We start from the raw sequence: 15,624 nt of genomic DNA, 5'->3' as shown, positions 1-15,624 counted from the left end.
CTGAATAATTTAGTATTATCCGCAAATTTGATAACCTCACTCGTATTCCTTTCCAGATCATATAAATATATAAATATATATATATATATATAAATATATATATAAATATAAAAATATATATATAAAATATATTTATATATATATATATATATATATATTTATATGATCTGGAAAGGAATACGAGTGAGGTTATCAAATTTGCGGATAATACTAAATTATTCAGAGTAGTTAAATCACAAGCAGATTGTGATACATTACAGGAGGACCTTGCAAGACTGGAAGATTGGGCATCCAAATGGCAGATGAAATTTAATGTGGACACGTGCAAGGTGTTGCATATAGGGAAAAATAACCCTTGCTGTAGTTGCACAATGTTAGGTTCCATATTAGGAGCTACCACCCAGGAAAAAGATCTAGGCATCATAGTGGATAATACTTTAAAATTGTCTGCTATTATATATATTTATATATATATATATATATATATATATATATATAAAAATATATATATATATAAATATATATATATTTATTTATTTATTTATTATTTTTATTTTATTATACCGAGTTTCATGATAGGAATCACATCAACCCGGTTTACAATTAACAATGTGAGTAAAGGCAGAGAGTAACATAGTAAAACATTTCCCAAAGCACCGGTCCAAGTACAGATCCCTGAGGCACTCCACTGTTTACCCTTTTCCACTGAGAAAATTGACCAGTGTCTATGCTTACAGGCCTTCCCATGGTGCTTGGTCTGGCCTTTCCCCGGCACCAAGGAAGTTGAAGATCCCAAAGTCCTGGAGAGCACCGAAATTGGTGAGGGTCGATCACCAGCTCCTCACTCCTTGGAAGAACTTGCCGGGGGCATGGAAAAAGGCATGGTATCCATCGGTTCCCCTTGACGCCCAGGTATCAGAGATTCTGAAGCTGGCGTGGAAAGAGTGAACTTCTGACCCAAACATTTTCTCTATTTTATCAAGCTGTGCATGACTGCCTTTGGGGGGGTCATCTGATCGTACAGCTGACACCCTTAGACATCATGCGATAACACCAGGCAGAGGATGCAGACCTCATGCGGATCCATGATGGACATGGTCCGCGGGCACTGGGGGCACTGATGAAAACAAGAAAATTATTCCTTACCTGCTAATTTTCGTTCCTGTAGTACCATGGATCATGCCAGACTGTGGGTTATGTTCCCTGTCCAGCAGATGGAGTTAGAACCAAAAATTCCCAGGGGAGGACCTATATAGCCACGCCTCCCTCACCTCAATTCTCAGTAACTGGACTAGCAAAGCCAAGACAAGAAGAGACAGAACCAGAGGAATCAATTAATCTCAAAAATAGAGAGAAAAAATAACAGCTGTAAGTGACAGCAACTAACTTGTACTCAAAAAACTGTAACTGAGAACTTGCAAACAGCACTGTGTTCAAAGACACAGCTTGCAATAACTAGAGATACAGAGTGAAAATATTGTGAAGACAGGAAAGCAGGGATGGCCCACAAAGAACCCCCAAAACCAGGGAGGGGTCTGGAATGATCCATGGTACTACAGGAACGAAAATTAGCAGGTAAGGAATAATTTTCTTTTCCCTGTACGTACCAGGATCATTCCAGACCGTGGGATGTACCAAAGCTTCCCCATCATGGGTGGGTCGCGGACAGCCCTGCCCGTATGACCCTGTCTCCAAGCTGACCGTGAGACGGCGCGTGAATGTCTAGACGATGTCTTGTGAAAGTGTGGAGAGACTTCCATGTGGCCGCCCTACAGATTTCCTGAGAAGAAACTGCAAAACTTTCCGCCCACGACGTCGCTTGACCGCGGAGACAATGCGCCTTAACAGCTAAAGGTGGAGACTTACCCACTCCGATGTATGCGGCTATAATCACTCCTTTCAGCCAGCGAGCGATTGATTGTTTGGATGCCATGCAACCCTTCCTGGGTCTCGACCAAAGGACAAACAAATGATCGGAGAGTCGAAATTCATTAGTGACCTCCAAATAATGTATCAAAGAACGTCGGACATCCAACAGACGCAGGTCAGAAGAATCAGAGGATAAAAATGACGGAAGCTCTATTGATTGGTTGAGATGGAAAGTCGAGACCACCTTCGGCAGAAAAGATGGAACTGTCCGCAGGGATACTCCCCCTGGCGTGAAACGAAGGTATGGCTCCCTACATGATAGAGCTTGTAGTTCAGAGATCAGACGTGCTGAGCTGATCGCCACCAGGAAGATGGTCTTAAGGGTGACATCCTTGAGTGTGGCCGAAGTCAGAGGCTCAAAAGGCGGTGCACATAGAGCCCGGAGTACCAAATTGAGATTCCAAGAAGGACAAGGTGGTCTAATTGGAGGCTTCAAGTGTTTTACCCCCTTTAGAAAACGTAGGATATCTGGATGTGAGGCCAGAAGCTCCCTGTCATTACTACGTAGGAAGGCTCCCAACGCCGCCACCTGCACACGAAGAGAATTATAGGCAAGGCCCAAATCCAGACCAGCCTGTAGGAAGGAAAGCACATGTGTCACCGAGGCCTGCGTTGGTAGAATCGATTTTGACTCGCACCATTCCTCAAAAACCTGCCATACTCTGACATAAGTAACCGACGTGGATGTCTTCCTAGCTTTCAGGAGCGTGGAGATGACAGATTCTGGATATCCGCGCCGTCTCAATTGACGCCTCTCAAAAGCCAAACCGCAAGACAGAAGCGATCTGCCTCCTTGAAAAATATTGGTCCTTGGCGAAGAAGACGTGGCAGACGACTGAGCCGAAGAGGGCCGTCTACTGCCAGATTGAGAAGATCTGCAAACCATGATCGACGAGGCCACTCTGGTGCAACTAGGATCACCGGACCTTGATGCGTCTCTATCCGTCTGATAACCTTGCCCACTAGAGGCCACGGAGAAAAGACATACAGGAGACACTGTCGAGGCCAGGGAAGAACCAGCGTGTCAACTCCTTCTGCGCCGCGCTCTCGCCTGCGGCTGAAGAACCAGGCGGCCTTTGCATTTGTGGCGGTTGCCATTAGATCCACATGGGGTCTCCCCCAACGCTGTACTATTCTTCGCATTGCATCCGAGAGTTCCCACTCTCCGGGATCCAGGTGTTGTCGACTGAGAAAATCTGCCTGAACGTTGTCCACGCCCGCTATGTGCGAAGCCGCTAGCCGCTGTAAGTGTAGCTCCGCCCATGTCATCAACTTGTCGGTCTCCAACGAGACTAGATGGCTTCTGGTGCCCCCCTGGCGATTGATGTACGCCACTGTGGTTGCATTGTCCGAAAGAATCCGAACCGCTCGACTGCGTACCAATGGGTAGAACCCCTGCAGCGCTAGACGGACTGCTCTGGTCTCCAGCCGATTGATGGGCCAAGTGGACTGTTCTATCGTCCATTGGCCTTGGAGAGACCTGTCCTGACAAACCGCCCCCCAGCCGGTGAGACCGGCATCCGTGGTGACGACCACCCAATCCGGGTTCTGTAGAGACACTCCCTGAGCTAATTGTTGAGGGTCCAGCCACCACTGTAAGCTGAGCAAGACAACATCCGGGATGGGCAGTATTGCTTGAAAATCTCTCGACACTGGGTTCCATCGTGAAAGCAGAGACCTCTGGAGAGGCCTGAGATGAGCGAAGGCCCACGGAACCAAATAGATTGTTGAGGCCATGGTTACCAGTACCTGGAGATAATCCCACGCCGTGGGAGCAACTAGTGCCATGAACCGTGTTACCTGAGCACGCAGAGCCCGAACTCTGTCCGGGTGCAGAAATACCTTGGCTCGGCTGGTGTCGAAGTGTGCTCCCAGAAAATCCAGCGATTGGGACGGTATCAGTTTGCTCTTTGAGAAATTGACGATCCATCCCAGAGACTGAAGAAGCTGTACTACCCCTGTCTACAGCACGGTAACCCTGCGTCCTCGACTTCGCCCGAATGAGCCAGTCGTCTAGATAGGGATGTACAAGGATACCCTCCTTGCGGAGCGCCGCCGCCGCCACCACTACCATGATATTGGTGAAGACACGTGGAGCCGTCGCCAGACCAAACGGGAGAGCACGAAACTGAAAATGCTGTCCCAAAATCTTGAAGCGTAAGAAGCGCTGATGATGGTGATGGATCGGGATGTGAAGGTATGCCTCTGTAAGGTCCAAAGAGGCCAAGAATTCTCCCGGATGCACAGCTGCTAACACTGACCGGAGTGTTTCCATACGAAAACGAGGAACTCTGAGACACTTGTTGACCGTCTTGAGATCTAGGATAGGTCGAAAAGTGCCCTCTTTCTTGGGAACCACGAAGTAGATTGAATAATGACCTTTTCCCAGTTCGGAGGCCGCTACCGGTACTATTGCCCCCAGCTGTAGCAGACGATCGAGAGTCTGTCGGACTGCTAACTGTTTGAGACGGGAACCGCAAGGAGAAAACAGAAAACGATCTCGGGGTTCGTGTACAAAATCTAATACGTAGCCTTGTCTTAAGATGTCCAGCACCCATTGATCAGACGTAATTTGGGCCCACTCCTTGTAAAAGAGAGTAAGGCAACCCCCCAGGTGGGGGATCCCCTCTTGGGTCCTTCTGGCATCATTGTGAAGCCTTCGAGGAAGGACCTGCTCCTTGAGTTATCCTTACCGTGGCGGCGCCTTCGAAAGGACCGGTTCCAGGTGTGTGATCGTGTAGAAGGAGCCCGAGGTGTCTGCTGTCTAGTAGGACGCGACCTCCGTTGATTCCGGTACCTATTTCTGGAGGAATAAAAAGATCTACAAGAACGTGGACGATCTTCTGGTAGCTTGTGCACCGCATTCTCATTAAGAGATTTGATGATCTGATCCAAATCTTCCCCAAATAGGCACCTACCCTTGAAAGGAAGGGAACTCAGGCGCATCTTAGACGAAGCATCTGCCGCCCAGTTGCGTAGCCACAAAAGACGACGAGCGGACACCGCCGCCACCATGGAACAAGCGAGGACCCTTAACAGATCATAAAAAGCATCAGCTCCATAGGCAACCACCGCTTCAAGTCTATCAGCCTGAATAGTCTCTGCCTGTGGCAAAGATTGGGAAGTGAGAAGCTGTTGTACCCAACGCAGAGCTGCTCGCTGTGCTAGGGAACTGCAGATAGCAGCCCTCATCCCCAACGCTGAGACTTCGAAGATACGCTTGAGGTAAACCTCGAGCTTGCGATCCTGGACATCCTTCAACGCCGTCCCGCCCGGGATGGTAGTATGTTTCGTGACCGCGGATACCGCTGAATCAACAGCAGGAACCTTAAGAATCTCCAAGAAATCAGTGGGGAGAGGGTATAACTTTTCCATGGCTCGACCGACTCGAAGATTGGCCTCAGGAGTATCCCACTCCCTTGAAATCAATTGCAAGATGTTGTGATGCCTGGGAAAAGCTTTCGCTAGAGGTCGTAAGCCCGCTAGGAGAGGATCCCCTTTCTTAATCTTCGGATCCTGAGCCACAGGATCCGGAGGAGGGTCAATGTCCATTTCCTGGAGGATGTGGGGGATGAGATCATCCAATTCCGCTGCTTGAAAAATACGGAGGACCCTCGGGTCGTCACCTTCTACCTGGGCCGCCAGGGAGGGATCATCCGCATCTGGATCTTGCCATGGATCCCCCCGACGGTTGTTGCAGCGGTATAGGAATCATGGGGGGGGGCTGAGTGGCCCCCGCACCCCCTGTGGGCAAAGAAGCCCTTCCTAAGGGAGGGTCTGCCGCCGAAAGCTGTGTCAAGCAGGCCAGTTTGGGGGGAGGGGGACCCCAAATTCCAAGATTCGGATCCCTGCTCTGTAAAAATGCCTTGTGCATTAAAACAATGAATTCTGGCGAAAAAGCGGGAAGTGCTGATGAGGGGCCCCCCCGAGATGTCGTCCCCTTGCCTGCCCTGGTCCGTTGCGCTCCGAAACTCCATACTGTTAGAGGAAACCTGGAGAGGAGCGTCGACGTCCTCCTCAGAGAGAGCTGCCTCAGAGTCAGCTGAGAAAATGGCCGCCGTTCCCGCACTGAGGGGAAACGGGGCATGCCGCTTCCTGCCAGCGCGGTCCGACTCTCCTCCAAGCTGCCTACCAGGTAAGCCATACTCCCCCTCAGGAAAAGCTGAAGAAAATCCCTCTGAGGTCTGCTGAAGCCCGTGCCGAGCTCCGGAGCCGTTCGGCGATTTTTGCATCGCGGCGGGAGGGAGGGGGAGGGGCGGCTGCGGCGCGCAGCAACAACTGAAGCGGCGAATTAATAAAACTCTTCGGCCTCCGGACCCCTCACCGTCCCCAAGAGACCGTCGGGGAAAACCGCCGTCCCGACGGTGAGCAGCTCCGGGGAATGGGTCGTCGCAGAGCTGCAGGGCGGGAACTCCAATCACTCCCTGAAAGGGAGGAGGGGAAAAGGAAAACTCCGGGGCTAGGGGGAGCAGTCGGCACTACAGACTTTCACCCCTCAAATTCCTGTTCCTACCAACAACTGTAAATGAAATAAAAATAACACTTACCACACTCTAGCCAGGCAAGGAAGAGGAAAAAACAAAGAGATAGGAAGAGAGAAATAAAGTGACAGGAAAAAACACAGCCTGTCAGCAAGTTCCTGACTGGAAAACAGAGTCTCTCTTTGAACGGAGTAGTCCTGTCAGAACACTACAGAACCTATCCCTTAGAAGAAAAACCTTTATCTAATATTATTTAATTGATTCCTCAAAGAGAAAATAAAACTAGAAAAGTGCTGGGGACCACCGTCTCCCCTGCTCAATCTGCTAGAGTTAGAACTATACTGAGGATTGAGGCGAGGGAGGCGTGGTTATATAGGTCCTCCCTTGGGAATTTTTGGTTCTAACTCCATCTGCTGGACAGGGAACATAACCCACAGTCTGGAATGATCCTGGTACGTACAGGGAATGGATGATGCTATAAAAGTAAGCTGGTGAACGGGCAATTGGCAATGGCCACCCAGGAGCAACATGCCGGGAATTGACCAGAAAGAAGGTAGAAGTAGTAAAAATACCTACAGCGCCGCGAAAAGCACCAACCGAAGGTGGACTCGATGTAGGATGGGCAAACAAAAGTTGTTTTTAAGCACAAAGAAGAGCAGATCTCCAAGAACTGCAAGGCAACTATCACAGTGTTAAAAAAAAAAAAAAAAAGACTGAAGGGGGACCTTGTGTGGACGCATTGATAGTGACATGCTGGGCATACTCAGTGTGCCAAAGTTCTAGAAACTTTGACAAAAGTTTTCTGTGCTGGGCTCCATCTGATGATGTTACCCATTTGTGAGAACTACCATCCTGCTTGTCCTAGGAGAACTCCTATTTAAGTAAAATTGCTACTTACAAATGATAGTGTCTGAGATAAACAATGTAAAGATGCATTGAATAAATTTACCTGTTTCATTAAAGGGATGTATTTCTTTAAGACTTACTGCCAAGAAGATAATTTCATACTGGCCCTTTCGCAACATTTAAGACAGGTCATTTGCAATGGTAAAAGCTCATACATCACCAACTTTGAATAATCATTGCTATCAATCATTGTAATATTTAAGAATTCTAATATTCTTTGAACTGGTCTAACATGACATGTTCAAGGCCTCTTGTTTTACTATCTGTAAATCAAACCCAATCTGAAACATGATATCACTAACTACTAACAATATTTTCATTTCCCCCATCCCCACCTACTGTTTTGCAATTATTTTTTTGTTTTTAAGTTCTAGTCCAAAATTGCCTGGCTGAGGATCAGTTTTGAAATCTGTGACAAAAGCTACCACATCTGTAAAAGCATGAACTTGAAACAAAGGACCTGATTATGATTTTTCTCCCACTGTGTGTGGGGGAAAAGACTGATGAATCAGACCCAAAATGTAACAATCAGTACAGTTAATACATATCCCAACACAATTTGTGACTAACCAGGAGGTAACATGCATGTTATCTAAATGTGCAGTGTGTGGGTACACCATGCTAATCAGTTATAGAGTTCCATGACAAATCAAAAGCAGCTATGTCAAGGAAGATACACAGAAGTTTAGTGCACCTCGTAACTCAGGTCTAGCAGTTTCAGAGTGTATATATAAAGATGATAAACATTGTAAAGGTCTACAACTGACCAAACAATTTTGCCACATTTAAGGTGTCATATGTAGGGAACCTTGTAACCTAAGATTTGTAATTGACAATACTGTAAAGAATTACCACTCACATGTATGTTTTAAAGGGAAATGTCATGCTAAAAATTAAAAGCAAGTCAGAAGAAAGAGCCCACCGGGTGAATATGTTTTAGACTTTAGAGAACTGTAATCTAGTTTATCCAAACATGTCTCTGTACTGCTATACAAGAAACCCTCCCCACTGTGGGGAAATTGAGAGCTTTACAACATAGCATACTACAAAATCTGACACCATACTGCGGCTGATAAAAACAAAAGGACAAATGTGTTATATGTCGTGGATCTGGTTTATAAAAGTTTACATTTTGCAAATTAAATTTATAATCAGATCCACAAAATAGTCTTAATGGAATCTCATTTGTAAAGCCTCAATATGGTGATTTAATGTTAAACAAGGCAACAGATATTACAGCACCCAAAAAAATCTATATTGTGATAATGCGTACTACAGAGTATCATACCAATACACCTTTAAATTAGAAAAGATCTTAATTACATTACTATGACAATTTAAATTTATACTATAACCTTACTTCAAGAATATAACCAAACAAATTCTTAAAGTATGGTGTAATCCAAATCCTTGGAACAAGAGTGTACAAAGCCTTTGCTACCAGTACTTGGAAATTTTGCATCAGCATATCAAGCATTTCTCAAGCCTAGATTCCAAGGTATATTAATAACCACAATTTTAACTTGTTCTCCGTTAATTGTAGGATATAGCTAGGCCTCATTTTGCAACAGGCAGCAGGAATTAATGAAGTTATGCATAGGGTAAAATATTGCTTAATACATAATTTCAATGTTAAAAAAAATGACAGGTAGTTACCAAACACAATCTAAATAAGGTGCTTATAGTATGTGAAGAATCTTGTACAACATATAATCAATAAGTCTTCACCCTTCAAATGTTGACCCTCAATATGACCATCATAATAGGCACTCCTGGTGTAAAATCACCTTCTTTGCCTTATTTTTAATCAGCCAGAATTGATTTTTTTTTCTGTTTTTCTATATGCAAATAAAACTTCTTAGTGATGCTCATTATCATGAATGTCCCAGGATTCCCCAACACGGGTCCGTGTTTCGATATTTTTCCTCAGGGGGATAGTATAGTATTGGCACCAAAATTCAACGGGAAGTTGAATTTTGGCGCCAATATGAAAAGAATGGCGAAAGAGGCAACCTTTTGATACCTGATGCCTTGAAAGCTAAAATCGCAGACATTAAGATGCTATCCCCGAGGAAGTTTATCGAAACATGGACCCGTGTCGGGGAATCCTGGGACATTCGTGATAATGAGCATCACTAAGAAGTTTTATTTGTATATAGAAAAGAGAGAAAAAAACCCAAATTATCAATTCCAGCTGATTAAAAATAAGGCAAAGAAGGTGATTTTACACCAGGAGTGCCTATTTTGATGGCCACATAGAGGGTCAACATTTGAAGGGTAGTTACCAAATACATAACAATAATTTCACATGCTAAAATTTTCTCTAAAATGTGAATGTGGTTAAGGCAGCACACCCTTTTGTCTTTATGTAAAATATATTGCACACTTTAAGGAGATGTTATTTATTTCTACTTTCAGAAATTAATTTGCAATCAGCTCACCATATTTGAAATTTTAAAGAAAATAGATATTACAGCACCAACTGAAATCTAACATGTACCAGAAGTAAAAGCAAAGAATTCATTTGTCAGAAAACATGTGCTTCTCATAATTTTAGAAACAGAATGCAAACCTGACATAAACAGCATATAGTGACAATGCATCCAGGATATCAGGTAAATAACTTATTGGGCAAAAAAATCTAAAATTAAAATGAGTAGCATGAGCATAGTTTGTTCAGAGTAAAGTGAAAAATTCTCAATTCATTATTAACAAGAGCAAATCATTTAGGATAAATGATCTGTCAGATATATAACAGCACTTAAGTAAAAATGATTACAGATTTGATCCTGTAGTCTAACTCACAAATGTATTTCCTGTGTAAAAGCGGTTTTATGAAGATTGCACTGTTACAATAGTATTTGTATGTATTATGAAAAACAGCACATTAATTTACAGACAATATATATTTTTAAATGTGTTCAGGCAAAATGTGTGTGCACAACTGGGGTGTTTATTTTCTAAACCATGCCATTAAAAAAATGACATTTGTCTGCATTTTTCAACTGTGCCAAGCTCTCTGCAATATAATCGATCTTAAAGTTTGAATCTTCAAGTCAGAAACAATTATGAAGCTGAAACAAAAACAGAAGAAAATTACACCATTTTGTTTAAACAGCAAAAATAAAACTGAATAAAAACGAGAGGATGTTCATGGTCACAAAATATAACAATTTTAATCCTAAACATTACAGGGTCAATAGTTGTTGGAAGTTATTTCTATACACCATACATTCTAAACTTATTTCCATTTTAAAAATGGTTGAATCCACCATAATACAAGTTTCTTACAACCAATGAATTATGGAAATATATGTTTCTGGAATAAACGCTACAAAAGCAACAATGGAATAAAGCCAAACTGTCTCCTGAAAGGTAAATAAAATGGAACATTATGAAGCCTGAAGCTTAGCTTTCATTCTTTTTTTTCAGTGCATTATATGGTTGATGTAATTAATGGTCCTTGCTCGAAGAAAACATTTAGGTAGTATCCATTGATTCCAAATTAGTAGATGAGGAATCCTTTTGGATGCTTTCAAAGATGGCTGCCAGCTCTGGATTAGAGCTAATCTGTGACTGGAATTCACTCATAAGTGGACTCTTCTCTGCTTCTGGAATGGTTAGAAGAGCTGCCACTGCTCTCATAGCAGATCGTTTCAGTTCATCCTGCTTTTCAAACTCCTGTTTTACTGAATTTGCTTTTACCTGCAACCAATACGTTTGGAAATTAGACAGAATCTAGTTTACATAATCTTAAATACTGTAGTTTTTTTTAAACTGTCTTTCTGTATAATAGTTCTGAAAAGCAGAAATATAGGCAAAAATGGCAAGTGGGTTACTTGATCAACACTAGGTTTAGACTGGAGGTGCCGCGTGCCTAAGGGGCATGCCCCTTGGTTCTCTCCTAAAACATTAAAAACACTTTGCTAGATGCCCCTTAATTTTTCCCCAAATTAAATTATAAACTATACTAAATACTAACATGGACTCTAAACACATCCCCTCCATCATCTCCCTCAATAGACAAAACCAAATAATATTCAGAAATAAGTGCCTAAAGCCACAGACATCTAATCTCTATCCTCTTAATTCCCAAAAATAAATAAGTCTCTCACTTATTTCTCTACTCTTAGTAAATGCACAATCTTTAGTCAAAAAAATGCCTATCCTAAACGATCTTCTTGCAGACAACAACCCTGATATATGTGGAATCACCGAAACCCGGTTTAAAAAATCTATGTTCTTTTAAATCAATTACCAAAAAATAAATATATCACATCACATCTCTACCTAGGCTCAACAAAAGAGGTTGTGGTATAATGATATTTTCAAAGAAGGAACTACACTAAAAATACAGCAAAATAAATTCACCACCCAGATTCGAAATAGCTCTCTTAAATTCCCAGTGTCTACAAATTTGTTTAATCTACGCACCCCCAAGCTTATTAGAACTCAATCTCTCCATTAATTGAATTCTTTGTCACTAATCTAAAAGCTGAAATTCCATCCATCATACTCGGTGACTTTAACTTACATGTGGATAAAGACCCATTATCTCACAACTGTGAGGCATTCTTAAATTCAATGTCAGCTTTAGGTTTTCAACAGTGAATCAATCAACTCACAAAGCAGGTCACACACTAGACAATATTCATCAACTCTTATATCAATACCACTCTCAATCCTACTATTAACCCAATCCCATAGTCTGATCATAAACTAATTACTATTGATATTAATATCCAATACTCAGCCGTTGTACCCCCTGCCACCAAGACCAGAATAGAATACAGGAAACCATGTCAACTAGATACCCTAACAGATCATCTCTCAAAAGCCCTGAATGACAGATATATCAAACACTGATAAAGAGAACCATGAATTGACTGCGTTAAAAAAAAGTAGCTGATAACTGCTGCCCACTTATCAAAAAAGATATTTCTATAAATAAAACACACCACACTCCATGGTACAACAATGAATTAAGAATAACTAAAACAACACTAAGAAAAGCTGAGACACTCTGGAAAACATCTCCTCCTAATGAAACATCAACTATAAATCTTTATTACATAAATACAATGAATCCACCAACAAAGCAAAAAAAAGAATTTTATTCCAACAAAATAAATAAATTTCAATATAACCCTAGAGTATTGTTCTCATATGTAAAAAAACCTAACCAATCCCATTGAAACTCCCACAAACAATTCTTTTAACTGTAATACAATTGCACAATATTTCAAGGAAAAAACCTTAAACATACTAAAAAAACATATCTTCCCAGAACTCTAACCAAATTGTTCTACCAAGTAACCCCAAAGACCATATAACCACCTTTGACACAGTTTAATCTCTTGAAATTGAAGGTATAATTAAAAAAAATGAACCCAGCTGCGCACCCAGTTGACCATATTTCAACAAAACCACTAAAAACAGTCACCAATATAGGCTCCAAACCTATTGCCGATATAATTAACCTATCCATTACTGAAGCGAATGTCCCACACATTTTAAAATCCACAATAGCGAAACCAATCACAAAAAAAACACAATCCAATTCATATGATCTTTTAAACCTAAGACCCATCTCTAATTTACCCTGTATTTCAAAAATCCTAGAGAAAGTAATTAACAATCAACTAACAGAATATCTTGAAAAGCATAGTACCCTGTAACCAGCACAACATGGTTTCCGAAAATATTTTAGTACCGAGAACCTTTTAATTTCACTACAAGTATTATCCTCAGAGGAGCCGATAACAGCCAAACTTACTTCCTAGTCATGCTAGATATTTCAGCAGCCTTTGACACAGTTAATCATAAAATCCTCCGTGATAGACTAAACGAAATAGGCATTAAAGACTCCGCACTAAAATGGTTTAACTCCTACTTAAAAAAACAGAACCTTCAAAGTAAAATTTCATGATAACGAATCACAACCAATCGATCTCCACTATGGAGTACCTCAGGGATCCTCACTGTCCTCAACCCTTTTAAATATTTATATGCTCCCATTGTGCAGAATTCTATCAGGCCTAGGTCTAACACATTTTGTCTATGCTGACGACTTTCAAATTCTAATACCGATCCAAAAATCTATCGAGCAAACTCTTAAGCTCTGGGATATACACCAATTGGCCATTGAAAAGGTATTAACCCAAATGAATCTTTCCCTAAACACTAATAAAACTGAAATTCTATACATCTCACCCAAATTAAGCAAAACTAAAGAGCTTGAAATTCATCAAGCAGCAAAAAATTACCCCATTTCCCTAGAAGTACGAGACCTAGGGATCCTCATAGATTGCGAATTCTCAATGAAATCTTGCGTTAAAAAAATCATAGGTGATGGATATTTTAAATGAAATATCCTCAAAAGATTAAAACCCCTCCTATTCCCAAAAGATTTTAGAACTGTTTTACAGGCACTTGTCTTGTCAAAATTAGACTACTGCAACTCACTATTTTTAGGCTTACCCACAAATACTACTAGACCACTGCAACTTCTGCAACATGCAGCAGCTAGACTATTGACAGGAACTAGAAGATCTGAACATATCACCCCAATATTGAAAGAACTTCACTGGCTATCGGTCAAATACAGAGCCCAGCATAACATTTTGTCCCTAATCCATAAAACCCTCTACAATGAAAAAATAGAATGGCTAACTATATCACTTCATTTCCACATCCCTTCTAGAATTACTAAGATCAACCAGAACAGGGATGTTGCCAATTCCTTCCCCTAAAATTGCCCATCTAAATAACGTAAGAGAAAGGACTCTCTCTATTGCTGGACCCCAACTATGGAACTCTATTCCACAGGAATTACGATTAGAAGCAGATATCAAATTATTTAAAAAGGGCATTAAAACTTGGCTTTTTAAACAAGCCTTCCAAGAATTAACAGAATGAGTTCAAACTGATGATTTTATACCAAGGTAATGTATATATTTTTTATTTTATTATCTCTACTCCTACTATACTGTCTCTCTAATTGATTACATTTTTAGAAAGGTGGAAAGAAGGCAAAACGATTACTGGCATGGTTAAAAGGGGAGGAGAAAGAAGCTATTTTAACCAAAAGATCTTCATTCAAAAATTGGAAGAAGGCACCAACAGAGGAAAATAGGATAAAGCATAAATGTTGGCAAATTAAATGTAAGACATTGATAAGACAGGCTAAGAGAGAATTTGAAAAGAAGTTGGCTATAGAGGCAAAAACTCACAGTAAAAGCTTTTTTAAATATATCCGAAGCAGAAAGCCTGTGAGGGAGTCAGTTGGACCGTTAGATGATCGAGGGGTTAAAGGGGCACTTAGAGCAGATAAGGCCACCGCGGAAAGATTAAATGATTTCTTTACTTCGGTGTTTACTGAAGAGGATATTGGGGATGTACCCGTAATGGAGAAGGTTTTCATGGGTAATGATTCAGATGGACTGAATCAAATCACGGTGAACCTAGAAGATGTGGTAGGCCTGATTGACAAACTGAAGAGTAGTAAATCACCTGGACCAGATGGTATACACCCCAGAGTTCTGAAGGAGCTAAAAAATGAAATTTCAGACCTATTAGTAAAAATGTTGAGATTACTTACCTGATAATCTCCTTTTCCTTAGTGTAGACAGATGGACTCAGAACGAATGGGTATAGTATCCTCGTGCTAGCAGTTGGAGACTGATCTGACGTCAGCACGGGTGTATATATACCCCCACAGGAAGCGTAGCAACTTAGTAATCTTCCTTGCAAAAGCTGTTATGGATGTGTGTACTGACGCTCAGTGAAAAGTGAAACAGGATTCCCCTGACCGATTGATAGTAGCTGGAGACCGCCAGCATTCCCAACCGGAAGGCGTTGACACCTGGTAGAGTGTACGCTCTTATGGAAACAGATGACATGGCTTACCTTGAATCGGTGAAACCCATGTACACAGGCAGCTGGGCGGGATGCTGAGTCCATCTGTCTACACTAAGGAAAAGGAGATTATCAGGTAAGTAATCTCAACATTTCCTGGCGTGTAGCCAGATGGACTCAGAACGAATGGGATGTACAAAAGCTTTACTCCCAGCCTGGGCGGGAGGCTGCCTGAGGACCATGTAGTACCGCCCTCGCAAATGCTGAGTCCTCCCTAGCCTGGACATCCAGACGGTAGAACCTGGAGAAGGTATGGAGGGAGGACCATGTCGCCGCTTTACAGATTTCTGCAGGCGACAGCATCCTGGATTCCGCCCAGGATGCCGCTTGTGCTCTGGTAGAACGAGACTTGACCTGTAGAGGCGGAGACTTCCCGGCCTCCACGTAAGCT

General features: G+C 42.1%; 1 protein-coding gene across 1 annotated transcript in view; it reads right to left on the bottom strand.

Moving 5' to 3' along the window:
- Window positions 1-9,702: 9,702 nt before the first annotated feature.
- LOC115098487 (cullin-associated NEDD8-dissociated protein 1-like) overlaps window positions 9,703-15,624 on the bottom strand; it is a 257,944-nt gene continuing 252,022 nt past the window's right edge. Inside the window, 1 exon segment of the mRNA XM_029615022.1 lies at window positions 9,703-11,021. Within this exon segment, the coding sequence (XP_029470882.1) occupies window positions 10,797-11,021 (225 nt within the window). The 3' untranslated portion in view covers window positions 9,703-10,796.

This window comes from Rhinatrema bivittatum, chromosome 9, assembly GCF_901001135.1.
Source record: "Rhinatrema bivittatum chromosome 9, aRhiBiv1.1, whole genome shotgun sequence".
Taxonomy (NCBI): Eukaryota; Metazoa; Chordata; class Amphibia; order Gymnophiona; family Rhinatrematidae; genus Rhinatrema; species Rhinatrema bivittatum.
The sequence above is the reverse complement of the archived record's forward strand: the minus strand, read 5'-3'. Positions and strand labels throughout refer to the sequence as shown.